The sequence below is a fragment of the Pyxicephalus adspersus genome, chromosome Z (genome assembly GCF_032062135.1).
Source record: "Pyxicephalus adspersus chromosome Z, UCB_Pads_2.0, whole genome shotgun sequence".
Lineage (NCBI taxonomy): Eukaryota > Metazoa > Chordata > Amphibia > Anura > Pyxicephalidae > Pyxicephalus > Pyxicephalus adspersus.
The window spans coordinates 45,672,662-45,700,046 of NC_092871.1; the positions used below are offsets into that span (position 1 = coordinate 45,672,662).

The 27,385-nt window shown below is 38.6% G+C and overlaps 2 protein-coding genes across 8 annotated transcripts in view; one reads left to right on the plus strand and one right to left on the minus strand.

Annotated features, from left to right (window-relative positions):
- Positions 1 to 18,883, minus strand: part of CNTRL (centriolin) — a 61,315-nt gene extending 42,432 nt beyond the window's left edge. For 3 of the 7 annotated variants that reach the window (XM_072431933.1, XM_072431930.1, XM_072431936.1), the window contains exons 1-11: positions 18,570 to 18,825; positions 16,695 to 16,880; positions 15,923 to 16,047; positions 13,711 to 13,841; positions 13,161 to 13,302; positions 12,729 to 12,915; positions 11,855 to 12,048; positions 7,115 to 7,234; positions 6,240 to 6,468; positions 2,004 to 2,113; positions 48 to 242 (exon numbers count right to left, since the gene is read on the minus strand). In XM_072431933.1, coding sequence (XP_072288034.1) covers positions 48 to 242; positions 2,004 to 2,113; positions 6,240 to 6,468; positions 7,115 to 7,234; positions 11,855 to 12,048; positions 12,729 to 12,915; positions 13,161 to 13,302; positions 13,711 to 13,841; positions 15,923 to 16,047; positions 16,695 to 16,848 — 1,587 coding nt within the window. In that variant the 5' untranslated portion in view covers positions 16,849 to 16,880; positions 18,570 to 18,825. The other 4 variants (XM_072431931.1, XM_072431932.1, XM_072431934.1 and 1 more) reach the window with 4 other exon arrangements.
- A 7,771-nt stretch (positions 18,884 to 26,654) lies between these two features.
- Positions 26,655 to 27,385, plus strand: part of C5 (complement C5) — a 42,317-nt gene continuing 41,586 nt past the window's right edge. The window contains exon 1 of the mRNA XM_072431727.1: positions 26,655 to 26,837. Within this exon, the coding sequence (XP_072287828.1) occupies positions 26,770 to 26,837 (68 nt within the window). The 5' untranslated portion in view covers positions 26,655 to 26,769. The remainder of the gene's footprint in view (positions 26,838 to 27,385) is intronic.

Consider the following 27,385-nt stretch of genomic DNA (forward strand, 5'->3'; position numbering starts at 1 on the left):
TATTTTTAAGGGTTCATTTGGGGTATAAAGCTAGTTTAAATACTCACATGTCGGGGATCATGAGGGCTGAGAGAGTCAAGATGCCTTTGCAGTTCCTCTAGCTCTGTGTATTTCTTATCCATCTCTCTCCGTTGACGATCCATCTGTCTTTCCAGTTCTTGCGCCTCCTGACGCAGCTCATTCAGCAACTGAATTTTATGGCTCAGCTGATGACGAAGTTTCTCCTTTTCTGTCTCCAAGATCTAAATGAAGTTCCATACATTGTTTAATTGTTTCATAGAAAGTTGAAAATATTGTTAGGATATCTACATATCTTTATGGTTCTATGGTTTGGGTTTGGTTCAAGGCTAAATAACATAGATTGTATGCCATGGATATAAATAGACACATTGTTGTGACCAAAGAAAGCAAAGTCATCTAATATGAGCCCCATAGCTTCAACATCATTACATATTACAACAAATATTTAAAGACAATTTATTAGCCTGTAGTAGTTTGTCACATTTAAATGGATGATAATGTTGCAGACTTTTCATAGCTTATCTAAGCTCCTAATATCTATGGATGTCAGAAAGGCCTTATCAGCATTCTTACTGATCTTTATTTTTAAAACTTTAAAAAAAAAGAAACTAAAAAGTAAAAAGTTACATAAAAAGTAAACAATCAATTGTCATCTTTCTTTTTTATGTATAATGCGGTTTGAGATTTCTTCCAAATTCATGTCTATTCATATACAGCAGAAGGGGACAGTAAACCTCCCGAAGAGGAACACAAAAAGTGGTAAGTAACATTGTTAAGCTTTATAACATCTGACAGGTTTTTTTTGTCCTCAGTGGAGATATGTGTCCTTACTTTTTGTCCAGGACAGAGAGCAGGGACACAGACAGCATAAAAAAAGGATCTCACTCTTTTCTGTTTCATTCAAAACTCTCAAAACTCTCTGGTTTCAAGATTCCTGATGTGGAACAGGAGATATATATCACACAATAAAAAGTGTAATAAAAAGCTTCAGCTTCACTACAAATTTCCCAAAACCCCAGCTTTTGTCAAAAAACTTATTTTCAAGTTTTGGATGGAAGGTGTCAAGGTTTTACTTGCAGAACATTACTAAGACACCTATTACACCCTGTCATCAGACACAAATCTCCCCTAAAAATACCTTACACTGCATACCACAAAAGGAGAGAAAGAGATCTTTCTCTTTTTCAAAGCTAAGGGAAAAAAGTTTGTGGCTTGAGCAGGGCCACAAAACTTAAGCAAATTTAGTTAATCACCTCTTTAGCCTCCCAAGCAGTAACCCAGAGTGTGACTAGGGGTAAAAAAAACAAGCTGAAAGCAGTAACCCAGAGTCACACTAGTGACTCAGGGTTAGTTAAAGTAAAAAACAAACACTTACCTGGTCCCATTGGCGTCCTCCAGGCTCCTGCCATCCTCTGGTCGCGTCCTTTTTCTCGAAATGTCCCATGACAAGTGCGCTGACATTCCCGGTGACGCCGGCGCATACAGCCGTGTGGCGGGAATTTTAAATTTTTTTGTATTGCGTCCCATACAAAAGAACTGAATTGAATACAATACAGTGGAATTCTATGTCTAAAAGCAGTACATTGTCTTTCATGATTTATTTTCCAGTATAATATATTAGTATGAGTATATTACAGTTTGAAACACAAAATCATGTCAAAGTTTATTATTAAATTTAATATTCAAATTTTGATTTAACATTTTATATGATTTTGTGTTTCAAACTTTATTATACCCATACCATTATATTATACTGTAAAATAAATTTTCATGACAATGTACCGCTTTTAGACCAAGGGCCCAAGAGGTTAAAGGACATATGGGGAGCTATGAAAACCTCCATTCTCACACTATGCAACTTCTGATAAGATGGCTGCCAGCATTCTCCGTGGTAGGACATTCTCCTCAAATCACACAAATAAACTTTATACATAATATTACATCCAAAAAAAAAACAACGTGGTTTCTGTGACTTCACTCACCATTCGCTGAGCCACAGCATTTTCTAGATCTTTCAGTTCCTCAGTCGCCTTCAGGATCTGCTGTTCTGAGCTTTTTATTTCCTGTTGCAGCTCTGACAATTTAGCTTGTGCTTAAAAGAAAAAAAATGATTCTTAACTTTATCCCAACCTTAAATCTTAGGAACAGATGGTTAAATGACAAGGCTGCCTGGATGTGGATCTGATTTTTAGGCCAAATGTTACTTCTCTCCTAAATGGTCAGTTAATAACATTAAATTCATAGTCAACCCCACTGTGTAAGAGATAGATAAGTGCATTCAAACACATTCCAGAGGCTTTCAATGTGCTGCTCTGCACCACACAGTCCTTGCTTGACAATAGTATTAGCAAGTTCTGTGAACTTCTGTTCATTTACTCACTTTTCTGGCCGGTTCCATACTCAAGAAGAACACAACCACCCAGAGGACTAATGATCAGCCATACGAATGAATAAAGGCAAAGTATCCATGCGCAGGAGGAACAGGGCCTGGAAATTTTTTTAATAAAAGGCAGTGGTAGTAGGGCTATGGATGAGCCTTTTACTCGTGTGGGTTTCATAAGTAAGGAAGTTGAGGCATTAAAAGATGTGTTTTTTTTTTCATTCATCTGGCCTCTCGTCCTGTTACATTCTGTATAATGTTAAGTCCAAAAAGAAAAATCTCAATAGGCCTGATTTATGGAAGCTTTCCAAGGCTGGATAGAATACACTTTCAGAAGTGAAGCTGGGTGGTCCAGAAAACAGGGAATGGATATTTAAAAATTATTTGCTAGCAAACGATTTGAATCCTGGACCAGATCCATTCCAGGTTTGCTGGATCACCCAGCTTCACTGATGAAAATGTATTCTCTCCAGCCTTAAACAGCTTTCATAAATCTGGGCCAATGATTTTGGCAAAAATAAGAACACAGATATAAGAGAAAGGCAACTGGAAAATTATATCTCAAGTGGATATATATAACTATTTTTGGGCTTTGGTTTATTACCAAAACAGTGGTACCAATAATTATTGCATTATTGTATTATTTTACACAGTAAAAAAGGAACTTGTGAAGCATTAAAAATAAATACATAGAAGGAATGTATTAGGATAATATATTATAATATTTTGGTATTTGTAAAAAAATATTACAAATTTAAATTAAAAAATAAATAAATTAAACCGAAAAAACAGTGGATGAACTTGATGGTCTTTTTTCAACCTGACCTACTATGTAAAAACAAAACGCATATGGATCGGTATGGCTTATTCAATAAAAAGTAGACAATAAAAAAACATGGGCCGGGGGGCGTGGCCTGATGGCGGCGGAGTAGGACGCTGATCTCCTAGCTCCGTATCCCGCCCGGGGGTTTCCCGCATGAGTAAGCGCTCCAGCGCCTTCCTTATTTATTTAATGGGGCCAAAAGCGAAGGGGGCACAGAAGGGACGCCCCGGAGGGGGAGATCCCTCCAACGGAGGCATCCCAGGCTTCCTCCCCGTGCAGCGCGACAAGGCCGCAAAGCCGGGGGCTAGATTTTCGGTGGCACCCGAGAAGCAGGCACCGTCGGCGCGGTGCTCCTCCCAAACGCCCGGATTGCAGCAAGATGTACCTGAACCTGGTCCAGAGGCCTCCTCTACCCTTTTACAAGAGGTACAGCCTGATTCTCCCATTGCTAGCCCTTGCATGATGCCCTCTTTAGAGGTCCCCCTCAGCCATAGCCTGGCTAGTAATGATTCTGAAGAGGAATGGGACTGGAAAGCCCACCTACGTGCCTTGCCCACCAAGCAAGATCTCGAACACAGTATAGGGCGCCTGGAAGCGAGCTGCAAGACGGAGTTCCACGCTATCCGTGAGTCCGTTCAACAAGTTACTAATTCCACCACAGCTCTACAGACCCAATGCGATGATCTTTCTTCACAAGTAGTTTCCCATGCGGCTATTTTAGAACGCCATGAGACGCAGATTAATATGTTGTATCTGCTGCATGATGACGCTGAAAACCGCAACAGGCGGAATAACATCCGTATACGAGGCTTACCTGAAACTGTACCGAATTCAGAATTGCCTGTAGCTGCCTACTCCATATTTGCTAAGCTCCTTGCTGTCCCATCTGATGTTGATATAGAGATAGATCGGATACACAGAACCCTGGGCCCGCGCAGCGTAGATCCACAACGCCCCAGAGATGTCATCTGTCGGATTCATTTTTATAGAACCAAGGAAGATATCATGAAAAAAGCCAGAGAATCTCCGACTATTGAATACGCCGGGGCTCAGATACAATTGCTGCCTGATCTCTCTAAACATACCTTGGATCTTCGCAGGGCTCTTAAACCGCTCTTGCTGGTTCTTCGTGAACGGAACATTCCATATAGATGGGGATTTCCCTTCCATCTCATCATCAGATCTGGAGGCAGAACCCTTGTTTTTCGTGAGCCGTCTGACTTGCCTCATATTGTGCAGAACCTGCATCTTCCTGACATCATATTACCTGAATGGCCTACAGCGACCTCACTCCTCATCAGCAAACCAACGCCATCGCACGCTACCTCACGACATCTGCCTGATAATCATCCAAGCACCTCAGCGGGTTATACTTCTTCCACTCCTCCTCCCACGACCTAGTTAACTGAACCGGCATTGCCGAGATTCTTGTTGGATACAAGGCATCATTGGATTACTACTATCGTCACCTGCCGTGCCCGGTGGGGAGATAAGTATGACTTTCCATGGAATTATATGTTCCCGTGTTGCCGAGCCTTGTTGGATTGTATTTGACTCTGTGCAAGTAGTTCTTCCCTCACGGTGGGACTTTCCATGTTCTGGTAGCTATGCTGAGCGTTATGTATCTAGCATTTATGCCTATGTTTTTACTGTTAGCTGACCTGCTTTTTTTGAATGTCCATTAGATCCTGTGCTTGACTTGTTAATTTTGTTTAGGGCCCGCCGGGGGATGCGCGGACTATACTGTTCCTGTATCCCCGGAGGGCTCTATTATGGGTCCTGGGATGTTGTATCCCGGTTCCCTTGGTCTATTTTGGCAGGAATTCAGTGTAATGTTTATTTTATGTTGCTGTCTTTTGATATGTGCCCTAAGCCTTAAGTGCCTTAATTTTGGGACTGTTTAGTGCTATGGTCTTACGGGTTCCCCCGGGTGGGATTCGTATGTTTGTTTCCGATAGGTTTGCCTGCCTCCCCCGCCGCTCGCAGACACTTCCCCATATAGGCCTGCTGCCCTCTTGGGCAGCGATTTGGGACCTTTGGGTCCCGCTTTAGCTTTTTCACCCCACGGTCGGGGTTTTAGCCCGGCATGTGCAGCTCCCTGGTATCATTATCTGTCTGTTAATTCGGAGCCTACAATGTTATGTTTTTCTTTTTATGTTATGTCTACTTGTTACTTTTTCTTTTTCTGAAAACTCAATAAAACTGATTGAAACAAAAAAACATGGGCCAATAACAACATAAACGATCATAAAAGCTAGAATACCCGTCAGTAGTTATAGTAGACTTACTTTATATGTAACATATAATGCTCAAAATTAACTGACGTATGTTTCATGAAAAGGAATGCTATTTATGATAATCCATAAAGCTCACAGTACTCCCTCAAACAACAAGCTTTTTTTAAAGCTCTTCAAGATAGATATCATGGGAGTGCCTAGCAAACCCTGAATGGATTTTTTAAGAACCATTTGCCATCAAACGGCAAATGTTTTCAAAACTAGACCAGATCCATGTCAGGTTTGCCAGATCACCCACATTTTCCCATGATAGTCCAGTCTTGGAAAGCTTTATTAAATCAAGCCCAGTGGTTTTAACTCAAAAATCAAAATACTGACTCAGAGTGACTATATAAACCCTGTCATCTTCTGTCCTTCGCTGTGTTAACAAATGTTTACTAACTATGGGCCCTCTGCTGTAGCCTCACATTTTTTGACTTGCCACAAAGCTACAATGTTGAACTTTGCAATCTGGGGAAAGAAGACTGAGGAAGGTTTGTTCTTGCCTTCTAAAATTAAAAACATCTCGGTCATTAAGCTTTGTTTTTTTGACAAATTATAATATTGCTGTGCATTGTGATATATAAAATATGTATTCATGCAGTTACTTAAATTTTTACTTTAGCAAAACTGAAATAAAACTAAATGAATAATTTTGAACACTTTTACAATACAGATTAAACATACAGTGCTGCTCCCAAAGACTGGGATAAGCATGGCCCTTTATGCACAAGCTTACCTGTCTGGATATTCTTCTCTTTTTCATTAAGGTCTACATCAAGTGTTGTATGGATCCGGGCACAGATTTGCCGATTCTTTATTTGGTCATCTCCATCAACCTCTATCCTTCCCATCTGTATGTGTTGTGCGCGGTCAGGGATAAAGCTCTCTTGAGCATACAGGTTCCTCTTATAGCGGGCTTTTCCAATGTAAGGACTTTCACCTGCAGTGTCCTCTGCATCCATATCCTGAAAGTGTAGAAACATTGAAACTAAAGCCCTTTTCAGCTATTGCAGTATTCACAGGTGGAAATAAAAGTTAAAGGAGTTTTGCAACATAAACTAAGAGTCAAAGTAACATTAAAATTTTTGACTGTATGTTCAGTCCCGAGGCGGATTCATTTTTAAAAAATCTAATAAAAATGTACCCTTTCACTGAGTATACTGGAGACAGGTAAAACACAAAGCTGGGACATAAAGTAGAGAAACCTGCTTTGTTTTGTATGGAGTGTAATGTTATATGCAAACCCTCCTTCATGTCCGCTGGTGAAGAATGTTCTTCTATTCTAGAATCTTAGATTTCCTTTTGTTTCTTTTTAAATGCATTTCCTTTATTTCCATCATATGATTATGTTTTCATGCAACTACATTTCATGCAGTTTGCCAAATTCTTATGGTATATAACAGCTTAGCCATCATCCCACAGACCTTACTAAAAATAAAAGGCCACAGGAAGACTTGTATACCAATCAATGTTTTATGTAAAATGCTCTGAAACACATGCTCTGAAAAGGCTACTAAAGTGTTATAGGCTGGAAGACATTACCTAAGGACAGGTACACTATACAAGTTATGTAAGCAACTCTAAACAATGCATTGATCGCTTTTAAATTACCTCTGACTTCATATATCCCAGCGGCTCAAACTTGGCATCTATCTTGTAGAAAGCAAGTTCTTGCTCTAGTTCATATTGCTTCTGGCAAGCACGGGTCAATTCCAGGGTCTTCTGCTTCAGCTGCATAAAAGAAAATTTAAGATGATTTGATAAAGTAAGGAAAAAAACATTATGGAATTTCTGAAAATAGTGAACGGTGGAGGGCAGACAGAACACATCACATACACCACATATGACATGCCATATGATGGCTCTTTTTAAGGGAACACACAGTACAAGGGTATGGTCCTAAACTCAGAAGTATGAAAACATCAAGCTGATATGTTTATTTTAATGTGGAGATGAAACTGAGGGCTAAGGTCAAATACAATGAAAGTTTATAGAAAAATTGAAATGTTTAAAGAAGAAATCCAGTCAGCAACATAAATATGTTGGTTATAATGGCTACATTATACATGCACATTTTTTGCAGAGCAGCCAGATCATGCTTCTTTCACCGAGTCCCTTAAATATGTGGCTGCTTTCACCTGTACAGGGCCCTTTATATATTCAAGCTGACATTAAAAATTTGGCAAAATACCATTGCCTGGTACTAGTCTAATCTTTAAATTCTGCCACAATACCCTACTCCTTGTGCTTTAAAAAAGAAAAAAAGAGATGCAGAACCTAAATGACACCTGAACAAGAAACTGTCAAAGATGCTTGGTATAAAATATGCTGACAGAATATTGATGGATGCTCTATCCTTACTGCATGTAATCAGGAACTCCACTAGCAGAAAACTTTTAAAAAATCCACACAATATGACAGAATGTGAAGACAGAAGAAAAGACATGGCTGAAAAAAAAGACACTATAGCAATGTTTAGTACATTATTAGTTTAAATAGAGTTTTTGAACTGACTGGAGTTCTTCTTTTACAATTAAATAATATAGCAGCCATCCACCCCATCAGCTTCATCTAAATATTATGAAAACATAACACATCCAGAACATTAGTAATGCATGATTAAAAGGTACAAAAATGCAGGAAGTCAAACTATTCTATAAGTATTTTGAAGAGTCAAAAAAGTTATATCTGTGTGATACACTGTATACTGCTGAGACTTGCAGTCCAGCCATGTGATTATCACCACACTGTTTGTCATGTGAATTCCAGTAGTGTTGTACCTCACACATGGCATGCAGACCCCTTCTTGCAGAAACCACAATGCACAGCTACAGAAGGAAACATGACAGAAAGGATGAATGGAATTTCATGCAAATACATAGAATGGAACAGAATGAGCCATGACCAAGTGTGCACTGAATCATATTTTATCATGGAGGCTACCTTCACATGGGCGCTTACAGGGAAAAAGGCAGTAGTGACACAGGCTAAGGGAAAAAGGTGGGAAGGAGGAAAGACAAGGTGACAAATTGTTATAAGACAGAAAACAAGACAATACAGTAAGCGTGTCCACTGCTGTGACCAACATAGACTCTGGATGGTAATATTCCGATGCCTATACATTCCATGTCATCTGCTCACACACTTGTGACTGTATTTCCTCTGCCAAGCAATATTGCATCCTTTTTGTTAGCATAAAAAGAGTACATTATCTGCATATAAATGCATACTCAGGGGAGAAAAGTGTGCAATTTCATAAACAAGGATGGTCTACAGTACAATGGTTCTGCATTTACAAATTTTTAACTTCCATCTCATTATCAAATGTAACACACAATAACATTGTTCCAGACACTGACAGATAAGAGACAAGTCAATTATTCAGAAAAATGTCTCATGAACAATGGTTTTATTTTAATGAATAAAGCATACCTAAACTCAGAATTTTTTTTAGGTGCAACACCCTTTTGGTGCAAAAAAAAAGGGTGGAGCACCGCCCTTATTTCTTGATCACTTCGCCTCCAGGGATACCTACGTCAAGCATACCGGGAGGTTCTTGGGCGCTCCTTCTGCGCATGCCCGAGCATCTCGAGCATGCGCAGGAGGAGCCTTTTTGCAGAAAAAGAAAAATTTGCCTATCTCATGCATGCGCAGTGGCAAATTTCTTTTTTCATCCTATGTCACCGGATCTCGTGCCTGGATCAGGTGATGTAGGATGAAGAACAGGAAGAAGAAGAGAAGATGGTGGCAGTTTGGGACGGATGCTGGGACAACGCGGGACCCGATGCAGGAAACCTCTGGAGAGATCCGACTGCCCTGCGGGATTAAAGGTATATGTTTTTTTTCCACTTTTGGGTTTAGTTTCTCTTTAAGAATTATTTTAGTTCAATTAAAAAAAAAATGATTCAGCACAAATCCTAAAAACAAATGACTGACAGGTGGCCATAAAAATTAAGCTTGTAAGCACTTTGAGGAAGGATAAGGCAATCAATAATGTCACAACTGCAGCTTAGATAAATACTTTTCTGGACAAAAAAAATGAAGACAGCAGGGGTTCTAAGTGTCCAGGGTGACCTTAAAGGGATAGGAAACTGACCCAAGTGGGGAGAGCTCTGGTGCACTAACAGGTGACTGGAAACAAAGTACAAGAAGATATTAGTCTATACATACAAGTGAGTAAAATATGATTGCTTGCCATGGGCCAAGGAATTCTATTTTGCATACCACTTGTTTGAGGGGGTTAGCTTCAAATAAACTACTTGCAGAGGTGTATTATAGACACGGTTAGGATTTTTTACAGTGCTCTGTCAATTTTTAATTGCCTCCAACACAGGAAAAAACAAAATAAACAAAGGAGTATTAAAGGAGTACTAAAGCAATCAGCAGAACACAAACAAAAACCTATTGCAAGGTTTGAATTAATAGGCCTAATCCAACATCTTTTTTTGTAGCACAACCTTATGACACTTTTCTTATATCTTGCTCTGTTACACTCTCCCCAGAGTTAAAGGTCCAGCTGAATTGAATTACTAGGCCAGCCTTTGAGGGGTATTTGGCCAGTGTCTCCTGGAAAGGGAGGTAAAGGACCTGGATAAGGCAGCCAGTCTTCGTGTTGCTGCAAGTTTGTAGCTTTTCATTTGGGATGCAGGCCCAGAGTGTCCTGGAAAGAATGGGTGGGCCAAACACCTGGCCATGAATAACAAGGCACCTGCCTTTGTGTCAGGTTGAAGTGGTAGCCTGAGACCAGATGGTAAGGCTGTGTGTGGGTAGAGCCTAGGAGGACTCCCAAAGCTTAGGTCTGTGGAACCAACACCCTCGAGGTGTCTCAGTCTGAGGGTGACCCTGGAAGCAGCAGCATGAGGCAGCTCATGTTCCTAGAGGGCAAAGACAGACATCAAAAACCCTGACTACTTGTAAGTACCAGGCATCTGCCTGGTGTGGCGGCGGGTCTGTGTGATATCTTTTCTGTGGGACTTATTTGCTTAAGCAAGCTGTTTTTGTTATGTTGGACTAAGCCATTTTGTGTTGTTTTGCCGAACAGAAGCTACTTTATTTGTGCCTGAATCTATACAAATAGACGTTTCTGAAGTACTACAAAGTCTTGCGATGAGCTGATCACCTGAACTTCACAATATAGATTTATTTATTTAGTATCCGGAGGAAATATTTTCTCAGATATTCACAAACAATACATGCATGGCATGCAAAAAAATTCTAATGCACCATGCATTACGATTTTATAAATAAATCAACAAACACATTTTAAATATGTAAACAATAGCAGTTGTTTGCACCTAGGATGCATATAACCAACTTCCTATTAAGGAAGAGTTCCAATTTCAGGCTGTTTTAGGTAGTGTTAGTTTTTTTTTGTCTCTCGTAACAGGTACAATCTTTCTGTTATATTGAAGCAGATGTACAAACTACACATCCCATAAACAGAAGGCAGAATGGCAGGATTTTAACTTGGCCACATGTATGAAATGTCAGGGCAATGTTTTCTAACATCACAGTTACAAAGGGTCATCTGACATGTCAAATAAGGAAGCCCAAGCTCTAGGGTGCTATATGGGAGAGGTAAATCGGCTTTGTCTATATTGTGTCACTGCCAGAATTCCTGTCCTTATGAACATCCAAGCCCACAATTTTTAGGAACCAACATATATAAATCAGTAGAGAGCAGTTGTAATCAATGGAACTGTTTCAAGAGACAGCTAGGGCTGTATACAGAAATTTTTGAAGTTTCACAGCCACAAGTCTAAAGAAAAGAACAGGGCAATTTTGTTATCAAGTCCAAATGTTTTAGACTTCATACAGGGTTTTATGCATCCCCAAAAGGGAACATCAGTGCAAAAAGTATCACACTAAGAAAAAGCTACTTGCAGCAAAGCAAATTCCTCTTTTCTGTCTGAACAGAACAAATCACATGAAACCCTGAACAGAGAAGACAGAAACAAAGGTATTAACATTTTTATTACATATATCATTTAACTGGCAATAAATGTTCAAATATCTCAAAAAATTTTACAAAGCAAAAGGTGACTTAAAACATTGTCAGGGCGGCCAATACTACTCTTTTACAAAGTAAAAGTTGCCATGTGGTATATTTTTAAAAAATCAGAAAGCTTGTTGGTCTCTACAGAAAAAGCAAAATTCTGCCACCTCTGCCAATACTTTGTATGGTTCTGACTCCCCTAAAGCCAGAGAGCCACCCAATCAGTACAGTAACAGAAGATCAGATTTTAAACTGAATCAGTTTGAAGCAAATAGATGATTTGTTTGCTAGGTTACTGCACCCTGCACTCCCTTAATGAAAAGGTACCAGATGTTGGTAAGCATTATTCTTCCTACCAGTTCATTCTTTGTGTCCATTTCTCGTTCCAGTTCCTTGTAACTCTTTTTGTGTTGCTGGGTCTCCTGCCTGAGGGACTTGTTTAGCCCATCCTGATGGTGGAGCTCATTCACATACTTTACTTTCTGACCTTGCAATTCCTCAATCTCCTTAATCTTCTTCTCCAGCTCCTTCTCCAATTTCTCTACCTCTTCTGTAAGAAGAATATTTCAAGATTACCACTGTTCAAAACTTTAAACTAGCATGTCATGCAAACAAACATTGACAAATCTGTAACTTTAAAAGTAACCTAATCTGGCAATCTCTGATTGGAACAGAACATATATGGTGTTTTGGAGACTGCAAGTTGATTGCCAATACAGAATGTTTTCTGTATACCAAAGGGGAATTTTAATCTTCCTAATTCCTAAAAATTGAACTTAAAATTATTGACAGATAAGAAATTTGCAATTAAAGCATGCTCATAATACCCAGTATGATTTAAAACATGCCTATATTTAACCCTTTAAGTCAAAGCAGTCCGACCTAGGCCACAGAACACAAGAGCTAATCTTCAGCTTATAGGTCAACCTAAAATGGTACCATTTTACAGGTTGACACAAATAAGTGAATGTTGCACTAGAGATATTTCTGAAGGTATGAATCAGGATTGAAAATCATTTTCTTTCTGCTTCTTTTGTAGTTATTTCTTGAAGAAACAAACTCATCCAACTTTTATATTTCAAGGTGCACACATTCCCTGGTCAAACTGCTTAACTAGGAAAAGTGACACACCTATGAACCACAAAAGTAAACTATAGAAAATTATTATTTAGGTGATACGGGAAAAACACAGAAGTTGCAAATATATAAGAACAAAGTTAAAACGTTTACCAATATTAAAGCGCTCATGTGCTTCCTGCCTTTCTTGGTTTGATACTGGCTGATCATCCAGAACATTCAGGGAACGCAAATGGAAAATAATGTAGAGACGATAATGGGGAAGATTAGCAATTGGATTATGCGCCAAGAAGAGTGATGTTAAATCTTTTAAAGTCTTCAAACGAGAAATGTCCTGCAACTGTAGAAAAATATTTAGGCACGTTGAAAATGAAAAGGTTAGATAAAAACCATACATGTCTAATTATTAATGGAGAAAGAACAAATTTGGATGATCCCAGTTCTTTCTTTTGTTTTCCCATAATGTGTTGAAGGAATACAATTGGCTTGTTACTGGTTTACTAGATTCAGTTTTCCTTTACAGATAAAAAAATAGGTCACATAATTCTGGCAAAGTTATTTATGTATAGTAACCTTTGTACTTACTGAGAAGATTTTGTTCTGCTTCAGATTCAGGGTACTAAGCGATTTCAGCTTTTTTCCAAACCAGACAGGTATGTGCTCAATCTGATTCCCAGCTATGTTCAGCTTCTGCAGGTTGTGCATGTGCTCCAAACCTTCAATTTTACTGAACAAAAAGATCAAACATTAACAAATTCTCCTCATTCCACAACGTTTGCACACATTATGGGTAAACTGCATATTTAGATTTATCTAAAACTACAAATACCAAGTCACTGTTAACTAATTTTACCAAGGTAAATCTTGTTGGCAAAGTCAGATGTCATTACTAACAGACTCAGAATGGGAACAAGTACAACAGTCTCACATACAAGTATTGACATAAATCAATAACATATTAACACAATTTTTACATCAACCAATCATACATATCACCATGTCCATAGTGTGATGCTGTAGGGGAAGATAATAAAATGTGTGTCACAGGTACATCACACACTTGTAAATCATATGTTTCTTTCACATATTCTCTAATCTAATATATTAAGTGAAGGGATAGCGTCTGATATGTTACCTGATTTTGTTGTGTGACAGGTTCAGTTCGCAAAGTTGGTTTTGTTTTTCCAATTTCTCAATCTTCTCTATGATGTTATAACTGAGATCCAAGACTTCTAACTTATCACATTTCTCTAGGTTCTCTATATACTGAATAGAGCATAAAACCCTTTCTCAATATCAAAATGTACATACTTTCTTTTACAACACTAATTATATAAGGAAGAAAAATGTTATCACAGAGACAATAACAAAAAACATTAGACATAAATGAGGGGAGATAAATATTGCGGAAAGCAAAACAAGGACCAAATATTCTAACATTGAAAACTCAAAAATATTACAGCAACAATACAAACAGGCCAGACATGAAAAAAAACGCACATAAAAGAGGATGGGAAAAAAAGAAAGGAAACCACCACAAGGTCAACCTAAAAATACCATCAGCCCAAGGTTGTGGCCTCACTGCCCAAGAATATATGGAAAGACAGAAAACTGGTTAGGAAGCCAGAAGGTAAGCAAAGGATGTATCATTTTACCCCACCAATACTTGCCCCCCCCCCCCCCAGAAAAGCCCAGATGGTTTTCCAAATGAGTATTCAGGTTTAAACAGACCATGGTCCAGATTCCCTGCTAAAAACTAGATGGCTAGCTCTTCTGCTAACTTTTTCAATTAACATATCAGAAAAAAGGGAAAGAAATAGGAAAAATAAAATGATAAAGGGGCAAACGGGACAAGGAAAAGGGAAAAAGAGAAAAAAGAAAAAACAAAGGGTGTGGGGATTAAGAAAACCAGAAAAATAGAGTAAAAAGGCCAGTGTATCCTACAATATCCTTTATAAATCTCCCCATGTTGGAGGGTGACCTGGGTGACCTCCTATATGAGTAAGTAACTGGACAACACACAAGACAGGCCAGCTTGCTCCCTCCTAAGGAAACTAAATATCTGCCTCCTTAAACATTTAGCCAACCCCTATCTGAGACTACCACCTGCAACTAACTGTTTCACATTCTGAATAATAAGTGGCAGATACCGTATATCCCAGAAACATCATTTGGAAACACTGCATGACAAAAGAGACAAGGGATTAGACAAGGTTTGATGGAAACAAATGAGTCAGCGCAATCCTTTTAAGAAATCCTTGTAGGTTCTGCTTAAAGAGTTTGAAAGAATACCTTAAAAGAGTTAACACAAAAGGGTACAGTTAAAGCAATCCACATACACTTTGTTTATACTCCCAACCTTCTATGTAACTTTATGCATTAAGGAGGGCTATCACTGATGAAAGTGTATGCTCCCCAGTCTTGGAGAACTTTAATAAATTATGCCCTATTTGACACTACCTCCCATCTGACCACTTCAATAGACTTCCAGAGAATAACACACTGGTTAAACAAACATTACTCTTTCTACCTCCTGTAATTCCTAATTCTCATTAGCTTACAAGCATATATTCCTAAAGCAAAATTTCAAAGTTTAACTGGTCTGGTGGTAACTATACTAAAAGAAAGGTTTCCTAGTATCACACCAGCCAAAATGAATAATGCAATTTACTCTTAAAAAACACATACTAAATATAGAGAAGTATATCTAAACAAAATGCTTTTTTGATGCCAAAGTATCATCTGCATTCATTTTGATGTGAGGGCTTCACAGAGAGTAAGTGTTTACACCTACATAAAAACCCGGGGAATATGAAAAAAATATACAATGTCAAGACCTGGTAGTTCAAATGATATTTTATACTGGAAAATGTGTTAGATTTATAATACTAGTTTGGCAGTGTACTATCTAAACCTAGTAGCCATGTATTTTCTTAACCAACATGCATTCTTTATTATGTCCATTAGTAGGACTCCAGAAAGCAGGGACCAAGCCTGGATTTTAGAGAAAGTAACAGTCTCTTTATTCTGCTTCTGTGAGAACTGTGCTAAAGCTTTTAGTGGTTTAAAGGCATCAGAAACAATGTGACCTAAATATAAATACAAACAATACCGCATCTGACCTTTAACAGCCAACAGGATCCTTTACGGTTATTGGATACATCAACACAAACTCTGTTATATTCTTCAATAAAATTCCCAGGATAGGGTGCTTTTTGGTTCCTCCCTTGGTTTTCATTGTTTATATTAAAACACAGTCTGGCTGCATACCCCTTATATATTATTGCATGTGTCATAAGAGCTTGTAAGTATACTGTTTAAATTTTATGATTTGACAGAAAATGCACCTTGAACTTCTTGCCTCCTTCCTTCGATAGAGAGAGATTCAAGGTTGTCACAAATGCCAGGTTCTCCTGTTTCGACAATTTCTGGATAAGAGTTTCGGTGATATAGCGAATGCCAGGTTCTTTACCTTTTTATTCAAACAAAAAATGAACAATGAAGAGACAATGAACAATGAAGAAAAAAATGGTTCTTGGTTCTTGAAACAAAGGTCTGTGTGTGCATGACTAACACTGCCATTTTGATTCTTTACCAATTAGGACTGCTGTGGCCTTCTGTCCCCGCAGCTGGTTACCTCTAAAAGGAAGACAGCAGGCAAGGTCAAGGAAGTGCAATGAACCTATCCACCAGGAGGTGGAACACAATCAATGTGCTTTTGATGAATAAGTTATTTTGCACTGTGTGTATTCTGTTCCCCAGCAACTTGACCCATTTTTGTGCTGTACATTCTCCAATCCACACAACGTTTTTCTGTACTAAGCATTGTGCATTCCCTATTGCATAATCTTAATGCAATTTCTGCACTGCATATTCTCTATTCTACACCAACATATGCCTTATTCTGTGCTGTGCATTCTCTATATGGACAAATATGCACCTTTAAGAACTTAAAAAAAACACCATTTGGCTCAGGCTTAAACCAGCCCTTCTGGTAAGGAATATCATGCCTTTTTCTAATCTTGCAAAGATGGGGTCTGCATCTTTAGTTAGCTAAATTATTTGCCAAACAGGCTTATGTCTTATTTTGTATATACACAATAAACACACACTAGATACCTTGATGCATCTCATACTCTGATATTTCACTGTCTTCCGTCATGACCAAGCTGCGACTGATGAGCCCTTTTCTTGAAAATTTTTGAGGTTTCAGTGATGGTTGTATATTTGCTCTGGCGGACTGCGATAATGGACTTTTGGAGTTTCTTTTCATTGTTAGGATTTTCTCAAATCATTAATTACACCCTATAAGAAAGAAAAGAAGTGTACTTTGTTTTACTTTTTGTCTGTTCCTCAGAAGAACCTTTCTATTGTATTATATTTGCTGTCCAGATTCAAATAGCCATAAAGACTTTGGTCTCAACACAAAAAAAACTGCCTGATGAATTTACTACAGGCAGTATATACACAATTCACAATACTATTGCCCCTATGTAAGGGCAGACATTTAGAAAAGTGAAATGTTCAATTTAAAAGGTACAAGGCTGCAAGCGAAAATAAATTTCTTGCTATGAATGTAGCTTTTGGCAATAGATCTCATTTTACTCATTAATCAGCCAGTTTGCAGAATACATGATAGTTGTTCCCAATTTAGCCATTATACAAAACATAAATATATTTCCTAGAAGAGCAAAGCTGAAAGTATAACACTTTACAATTAAAAATGGTGCTACTGCACAAGGTTTCTCTAAAAAAATACCATCTTTAAGCTTATCCAGCTGCTGGAGACATTGTAACTCCTCCACATGCCATCAGTGGCCATACATTGGCTGAAAAGGATTTCCATTTAATTAGAAGTTTATGGCAAAAATCCTGAACAGGTCCTGGACCTGTCATAATTTCAGGGTGGGTGCACCAGGTAAGTCTGTGCCATAATCTATATGTAAATATTTGTTGATTATAGCAAAACTTCACCACCCATCAAAGAGTATAGTTCCTCTTTAAGCATGCCAATTGCTACAAAACTAAGATTTTTTTTAATATGTTTCAAATTGCATTAGGTAAAGAATGTTTTGGGAGGACTAGGAGTAGGAAAGTAGAGTTTAACTATAAATGATGTCAATTTTTTTTGATGAGTTTTACATTCAGATGTGGTGCTAAACTTCCCCAATCTGACCCCTGTCCTGCGTTCCCAATACTCCCCTTATCTGCCAGTTATAAGTATAGAGTGTGTCTGGGCATCAAAGTAAGACTAGGTGATGAACTTGCACAGCGTGCAGCCAAGTGAAGCACTAGAAGACTCACCGCACAACACAGAGGATAAGTAACGTCTAAGCAGGGAGACAACATTATGAAAACGGTGTTTAACAACAGGAAACAAGTAACATCCACTTCCTTCCTCTTTTCAGTGCAATGCTCTCTATTTATGATGGGTATTTAAACAATGTCCTACCTTTCTGTACATTAAGTGGATCAATTATGTTAACTCATTGATCAGAAAAGATGACACAGACTTCCATCTCTCAGCACTACACAGTGTACACCATTACGTTCTTGCCAACTGAATAAAAAGCTATTGCCGGCATAGTATAATGAAACATACGAATATCAGCAGTATATATATACATTCAGTTGGTGAGAAAAAAAATATGTTCTTTAACACATACATTCAGCTGGCCAGAAACAACCATCAGTATATAGAATATAGAACATTGGAGGGGATCAGTGTCCCCCCAGTCAGTATATATAGAATATAGAACATTGGAGGGGATCAGTGTGTGTATATAGAATATAGAACATTGGAGGGGATCAGTGTCCCCCCAGTCAGTGTATATAGAATATAGAACATTAGAAGGGATCAGTGTCCCCCCAGTCAGTGTATATAGAATATAGAACATTAGAAGGGATTAGTATCCCCTCACACAGTGTACATAGAATATAGAACATCGGAGGGGATCGGTGTCCCCCAGTCAGTGTATACAGCATGTAGCTCACCTTGCAACCCACAATATTGGACATCAGGAGGTTTCGATCAACTGCTAGCATTTGATGTCTGTTTAAAATGAATTGGGCCGGTTGTCATGGCGACGCGTTGTTTACATAGTGGCCGGCGACCTATCTTCCTCCACAGCCTCTACTTACAGAGGTGGATTCCATAGGCCGGCAGCGGCTGTCCCGGAAGTGAGGAAAGAAGTAGTTCGATGCAGGTAAAGTGGATTGCGGCGGGGTAATGGGCGGGAAGAAGCTGCGCACTTACCGAGAAATGGGCGCCGCCATATTGTACAAGACAGCGCCTCGAGTGACAGGAGAGGTGGGGGAGGAGGACGTGCATCACACACACATGTGATCTAATAGTCATTCAGTGACCCGGCCTCCTGTAATGATGTTACTATCCTCTGAAAAGCCCACTAATTATTGTTTTCTGCATTGACTTTATTTATTGTTCTATGTCTGTAACCGTGATAAAAGGGCAGTTCTACTAGTCACAAGATATTTTGGCGTATTTGTTGGACGAAGTGGTTTTTCTCCCGTTTAAATATCTGTTGTTTGGGGTTCAGCCCCAGACTCACATTAAGGGGCCCCTGACATGAGGGCCACACAGAGCCATCCTGCTGTGAGGATTGTATTCATTACATTTGAAATTTGAGACTCAATTGTTATGTTCTGGAGCCTTGTATTTTTGAATTCCTTAAAGCGAACCAATAGCTCAGAGTTTACATTACAATACTTTTACACACCTTCCTTTTCTATCTCAATCCTCGCAGTGCTCTCCAAAATACCATCAGTCGCCAACCGAGGGTCCACAGAAAAATTTGAACATTAATAGCAATTTTTATGTTATAATAATATTTATAAAACAAAAAGATATTTGTAATAAATTCTTATATTCTAAATGACAATTTTTGCTATTATATTGCACTTTTTTCACAAACTGTACTAGAGTCGTAAAAACGAGGGAGGCACAGCATTACGTCAGTGTAGTCTTAAAGTGTACCTAAACTCAGAAATTTCACTTTACATAAAAAGGTAACCGATTTTATGTAAAGTAAAAATTCTGTTTTTTTTTTTTTTTATTGCAACACCCTTTTTTTTTTTTAGAAAAAAAGGGGTGCAGTACCGCCCCCTGATTCTCGATTACATAGGTGATCGAGAATAAATGGGAGCGCAAAGCCTCCAAGGATACCTACGTTACGCATCCCAGGAGGCTCTTGAGTGCTTCTTCTGCGCATGCCCGAGCATCTCAGGCATGCGAAAAAGGAGCCTTTTCGTCAAAAAAGAAAAATTTGCCGATCTCACGCTAGTTTTTTATTTAACCTACTTCACCTGATCTCGCACCTGGGTCAGGTGACGTAGGAAGAAGAAGAGGAGAAGATGAGGGGACGACGCGGGACCCAACAGAAAAGACCTCTGGATGGACCGTACTGCCCTGCGGGATTGAAGGTAAGTGTATTTTTTTTGTTTTAGGCAGTTTTCAGTTTAGTTCCTCTTTAAGTTGTACGAGGCAACTGTTGTTGAGCCGTACATTTCAGTATTGCTTCACCCCGCTCTGCGAATACAAATCCTATCCAATTGTTTTATTTTATTTATTTCTCAGATGCTCTTTTAGGTAAGTATGACCTTAAATGTGTATTTTCTTTAATTGTTATATTGAATGGCATCAAATAGTTTGACTTTGATCACTATCATTTGTTGTTTGGTCTCAGATTCAAATTAAATAAACCTATAATGAAATATTTTGCATTTCTTTAGTAATACCAAAGATAATACAACTAATGATAATAGTAATACTTTGCTTAACCGTGAGCTGATTAATGAATCAGAGCCCCCACAGTCCTCGTCACCATTAGGAAGATCATTATTTTTCAAATGTATTTATCTTTGAAAAAAATTAATATTAATGGCTCGCAGGATTTAAAATTTTGAATTTAGTGGTCTGTGAGGTCGGAACGGTTGGCGACCGCTGCCCTACATCACGTATCCCGCAGTGAGATCGGCTTTCTTCCCTGCCCCTTCCTTTACAGCGGGCTTCCAATTCTTCTTTGGGACAAAGAAGAATTTCAAGATGGAGCGGGACCCCAAATTTCCACGGCATAAAAGACAGAATGGGAGCACAGAGCCTCTTGCTGCTCTTTCCACTGCATGCCCGATCTCTGCCATGCGCAGAAGGAGCTTTTTATTCAATGGGGAACAAAACTGCAAATCTCAGGTATGCACAGTGATATCGGCACTCTTTTTTTTCCCATCTACCGCAGGCTACTTCACCTGATCCTGTTTTTTCCATAATGTCATCTATCAACATTTCTCTCTGCATACAAAATTATATCAAGTATCTGCAGCATCCATTATATTAGGTTTTTGAGTTGCTCACAAAGATGGAGAGTGCAAATCTAATATGCAAATCTACAGGTGCGCCCCTTTATTATACATACAGAAATTATTTTCTGTCTGATGTCTTTATTACATGTTACTGGGCAGTTCATTAAAGGTATCTGATTTTTGATTTTTAGAAGTGATGGTTTTAGGGCTGCTGGCACTGGTACAGCCAGATATACAGAGTAGCATCAACATTTTTGCAAACAAAGGAGCACTTATTCCTTAACCCTAAAGTGCAGCTGTACAATAGGAATATACAGCAAAAACCTGTAATCCTATTTGAACCTAAAACATTAGGAAGCATAAAAGTGCCAAGAACGATGATTCAGACACATGGTAAGAATGAGCAAGGACTGCACAGCAGTTGTTTCCTATTAACAAATAGATTGATGAACGATGTTGGGGGACTGCTGTACAAATGTAAAAGTTTTGGCAGAGTTGAACAGGGATTCTTGTCTTGGTCAAAAAATGTGTACAGCAGTCTCCTGAAAATCAGTTTAGCATTGAAACCAATGCCAGGAAAAAAAAAAAAACATAAGCAGTACACAAACATTTTGTCATGTTTATTCTCTTTATCAAGGCTGCAAGTACAGAAACAAAAATGTTGCTAAAAATTATTAATATTGCGCAGTATTTATATGATACTGACATATTATGCAGTGCTTTACAAAGTCCATAGTCATGTCACTAGGTGTAAGGTCTAAGCTAATTAGCCTAACGGCAGTTTTTTTTGGAATGTTAGAGGAAACACACACAAACACAGGGAGAACTTGCAAACTCCATGCAGATAGCATCCTGGCTGAGATTTGAACCTGGGGCCTAGTGCTTCCAAGGGCCGGAGTGCTAACCCCAATGCAAGCAACTTCTGTTGGATGACAATAGACTGCATTTTCATAGACTGACTGTTATCAGCCCTTGTACTGTACTTAACTAGGCTACGCCCCACCCTTGGATCTCTATAGTATTATTATTAGTAAAACATATTTACAACATCACAGGAAAGCTCCAAACATCTGGCAAGATCAACAGTTTCACATATTAATAGGGCACAAAGAAAAGCTGTTAATTGTTAGGTTTTGCATTGCTGAATGGTACTTGCCCCGCGTAATAATGCCTTAGGCACCTGACGACCATAAAGAGTATAATGTAGCAAGTGTGTAAACAGGAATTTCCTTAGATCACAGCATCAATCAAAGAAAAGTGGTATTTATTAGAGAGGTTAGATCTTTAGTCAGGTTATCAAAAATCACTTCTAAAAGAAGTTACGTGTATAAGAACATATCAGTACCTCAAAAGTACTGTTTTAAATTAGCAGGTCATGTCTTGGTAAAGATATCAGCAATCTGTATAGAGTGAACAAATTAGATATTTACCAAGTAGGGATTGGTGGGGATATGAATTTTTGGCACAATAAACCTTAAGTCCAGATTTCTCTTGCAATAAACGTTACCCTAAGATGGGATACTTGTTCAAAAGCTTGAAATCACATTGATGTCAACTCTTGATATACCTAATAAAGAGAAACTAAACTTGTTGGTGAGTAGGGAGTTCCTGCCATAATCCACAGCATTCTTGCCAATTACGGCACAGACGTGTGAAGCCACCCTGCAGCGATGACATGTCCAGGACCTTTCATCACTGCATCCTTGGAATATGCCATCTTCAATGAAGATGGGCATCCTTTTCAACTATTGGATAGCCACAAATGAAGTAACTCCTGCACATCTGCACCGCCACACATAGAGCTGAGCTCTACACTACATGGCGCATATGCTGTACAGGGTGGAGCTCAGGCAAAAAGCCACCAGGAGCCAAGGCTTTCTTTTTTCTTTTTTTTTTTTTGGATCAAGGTCCACTTTAAGGGTTTATATCAACATGTTTCCAAGGTTCTGAACAAATACTAATTTTAAGATGTAAGACTTGTTCCAAGCGAAAACTGAACAGGGAATTAATCTTTAAAACCTCTAGTTCATTATTTAGGTAGAAAAAAAAAAAATGAGGTAAAAAGTTTTCTCTGTTGAGCTGTTGGTCAGCCACACTATTGTAAAGCTACGTACACACTTCCAATTATTATCGTTGGAAAACGAACGACGAACGATCGTATAGCACCGATCCTGCACATAGAGATAACGACACGTTACTTTTTTACGAACGATTTTTTGCCCAATCGATCGTTCGTCGTTCGATTGGAACGATAAAAATTGGAAGTGTGTACGCACCTTAAGTATTTCATTTATCTGAAACCTTATCTGAAAATTATCTGATACCAGACTTGAAGTGCAACGCTTCATTACCAAAATTCCAGAATATACAGAGGACGTGTAACTTAAAAGTAAATCAATTGTACCATTTATTATTTACTACAAATCAGTTCCTGAGCTTCCATCTAATATTATTAGCCTACTACAGGAAGGAACAAGGATTTCCTCTGTCTCTGATTCCCTAGTGATCAGTCTGTAGCATTGTAATTTTTAGCAATCCATAAAGTGAGAGGCTGCATGTCAGATATTTCAGACCATTGCTAAGAACTGCAGACTAGATTTAGGTGGATGCTGACCCTGGATGATGGGTGAAGAAGTATGGGTAAAAAAGCAAATGAATACACTGACATGGGGTATTTGGTGAGCACTGTGAGAGGTCATAAGTACCTGTAAGTTTGGAAATGCACCCAAGTTAGGACCCATAAATCATGTTTTAGCATCTCTGACTATTACACCATGCCCAAGCTTAGAAAAACCTCCATTGCTCCATTGGTAGGGGGACCCCCAGTCAGCATTGGTTCAATTGTTGTTCTTTTTTAACTTTTTTTCTGTTTTTTAGAAGCCTTCATATTTCAGGTTACTCATTTCAGGTTACCCAATGTCTTGTTTTTTTTTTTTTTACCTTTTTATCATAAGGGAACCATTGAAAATATGGATTTCAGGGAACCCCTACTACAATTGCTATATCCACAGCTCACATTAAATTAGTGTTGTGGTCAGTAGAAAGAATGTCACCCTTAAGGTGCGTACACACTTCCAATTTTTATCGTTCCAATCGAACGACGAACGATCGATTGGGCAAAAAATCGTTCGTAAAAAAATTGGATGGCAGCCAGGAGATCATGTACTAGGGTAGAATGTGAGATTTGCTTCCCATCTGCAGCTATAAAACCTCTTCTCTGCCAGATTACCCCATGATCATGTACAACCCCAAAGGCATATTTAGAATCAGTGTATATATTCACATCTCTTCCCTCAAAAAGACAACAAGCTCTAGTGAGAGCAATCAGTTCAGCTGCTTGGGCTGACTGAAAAGGTATAGGATTTGATTCCAATATAACATCAGGGAGTTGAACTACAGCATATCCCACATGATAAGTGTTGTCATCAGTGCGGGAGCAGGATCCATCCACAAAAATATCAGGAGCCCCTTCAATGGGTGTGGACCACAAGTCAGGTCTAGGTGAGGTATGTTCATGTATGAGTTCAGTACATTCGTGGGGAGGAGGCAAATCATCCTGCTCTCCCTTACTTCCAAGTAGGGTATTTAGTATAGCCATTGGACCGAATGTGGGTGCTGAGTATTTAATATAAAGCTGGGGGTTAGATAACAACAAAACTTCATATCCACTCAGTCTTTGTGCTGACATATGGTGTGTGTGTATGTTTTTCAGTAGGGCTAAAACATTATGTGAGGTATGCAGAGTGATGGGATGACCTAGGGTAATAGGTGTTGCCATCTCAGCGACCATAGCACATGCTGCCAAACTCCTGAGACACACAGGCATGCCCTGAGCCTGTACTGGAACCACTTTTGAGAAAAAAAGCAACAGGGCGAAATTTGTCTCCATGTTCCTGCGCCAGGACTCCTGCCATGGTTGTACAATTGTCCCTGGCAAATAAGTGAAACATCACGCCATAATCGGGTAGGCCCAGACCAGAACTTGAAAACCATCACACTTTCAAATGACCAAAACTTGTAACATTCATTGGACCATTTATTAAAATTAGACATCTCAGTCTTAGTGGCTTGTCTCAGAACATTATCATAGTAGGAACAATCAGCCATCCATTGGCGGCAGTAACCAATCATGCCAAGAAAGGTTAACATGTCTTTCTTGGTTTGTGGGCGGGGCAGACCCAGTACAACAGTATTTCAGCATGGCTGATTTTCCTTTCACCTTTACTGAGGACAAAGCCCAAATAATCAACACTTTCTGTACACCATTGTAATTTTGACACCTTGTGTCCACATGCATATAACCACAGTAAATAGACTAACACAGTCTGCCTGGCAGGCCTCCCGAGTGATGTGTGTACAATATCTACGAACGATCGTGTCGTTAACTCTATGTGCAGAATCGTTGCTATACGATCGTTCATATATATCGTGCATGAACGTTCGTCGTTCGTTTTCCAACGATAATAATTGGAAGTGTGTACGTAGCTTTACAGATAGGCAAAAAGATCATTGGTGTCAGTTAAACTGATCTGAGAGTCAAAATTTGCTCATTTCCTAAGGAACACCTAGAAACCTCAGGAGGGACCCTGGTTGAGAAACACTACTATAGACTGTCTAGGAAAACAAAAATGTGATATTTCTGTCCCAAGCCACAAAAAAATGTAAATGCAAACTATACAGAAATTGTATTAGATGATCCAGGAAATACCAGCAATATATTGAATGGCAAACAAAGGGTGAGTGGTTTCTCGTAAGAGAATTACAATCAGAGAATTTGGTGTTTGGTATTGAGTCTGTTTGCTTAGCTCTGGGTTGCATAATACCTGTTTGTTCTTTTTGTTTTTACCAGATTGACCAACAACTCAGATGTAAACCCTTAATGAAAGACATTTAGTTTGCTAAAGCTCATTGTATCATAGACAATTGCCTTTGTTTAAATTAAATACTTGTTTTCACCTCTTATCATGATTTTATATATTTTTTAACATATCTGTTCAGATTTTACATATCTGTTCTAATCTCATGCAGTCTCTTTGTAGTCAATTGTAATTTAGGTGGCATTGCATTTCTCATGGCCAATTTCCTAATGGTGACAACAGTGAACCATGCCTGTATAATGTACTGTATACAAAAACAATCACATTTATTCTCTATCTTCAAACTGGGAAACGTATTTCCCTCCCATTCAAGAGATTTTTTCTAATTTTTTGTTGTGTTTCAATACATAAAGAAAAACTAAATATTTTCAGTGTGAGAGACAGCAAAAAAAAAAATGAAAAAATGAGTGCTATGGTTTAAACTATCTTATACTAAATCCAACACTAAACAAAGTTGAGGTGTTATGTACACTTTAAATATAGTATTAGATAGCATTTAGTACTATAAAGCTAACCATTGTGTTCATAAAACCTGGCAGAGGTTCAGACTTCTTCTTTTGATAAACTTAAAAAGGGCATCACTTCAGTTGAGCTTTAACCCTATTCCACCAAATGCTGAAATTTCTCTTTTTGATGGAATGGTCTATTTACAGCTGCATTTTGTGGCATTTTGTTTTTCTCCAATTTCTGGAACATAAAGGCATGCTTTGTGTTTTCTTGGCTTTATATTAAGGTGACAAACTGGATGTTAGGATAGTTCTTCACTCTGGAGAAAAACTAACAGAAAACTGTGTGTTGCAATTAGTGATTGATAGAAACAAACAAAGAGGCTGGCTATAACCAGGTCAGACAAACATGAAACTCAGGGGCAAAGTATCATTATAGGAAGGCCAGTGTAAAGAAGGAGCTGGACATTGTGACACGCAGCAAGACCCTGCTTCAGCCTGGACCTGGAAATATAGGTCACCCATGCTGAAATATTACCCACATTATCTCCTTTCATGATGATTATACTACAAATAACCTTTATCATTGTTTTGTGCCAAAGGAGCCAAAGCCAAGAACAAACGTAAGTCATAGTTATACCATATTTTGTTACAATGTCATTGTATAGAGACTATATATTTAAGTGTACATCTGTCACTATAGAAGACATATACGAAAATGGTATCTATCCATTTGTCATTGGTATCCACCCATAGCTTAGTGGTATTCACCTATTAATTAGAGGTAACCAACCTTTAATCAGAGATAGCTATCCATAAGTCAGGGGTATTTACCCAAAGGTCAGTGCCACAAACCTAGCTACTGGTGGAGCAGTCCTCTAAATGAGGTCTCAGTCATCACCCCGTTCTACTCTTTCATGTAATTTTATTTCATTTTTTTAGCTGCGTTGTTTCATACATCCTGTGACATCATATGCAGTGTCCACGATAGGAATGCTTTCCTTACAGCAAACAGACCTAATAATAGAGGACGGCTGCTTGACATGACAACTATGGTTGGTGCCATATCGAACTCAAGGAAACCAAACATAAAGTCATCAGCACACTAAAATACAGAATTCTTGCTTTCCTATAAAAGAACTACATGTTGAAAAGTAACAGTAAGTAAAAA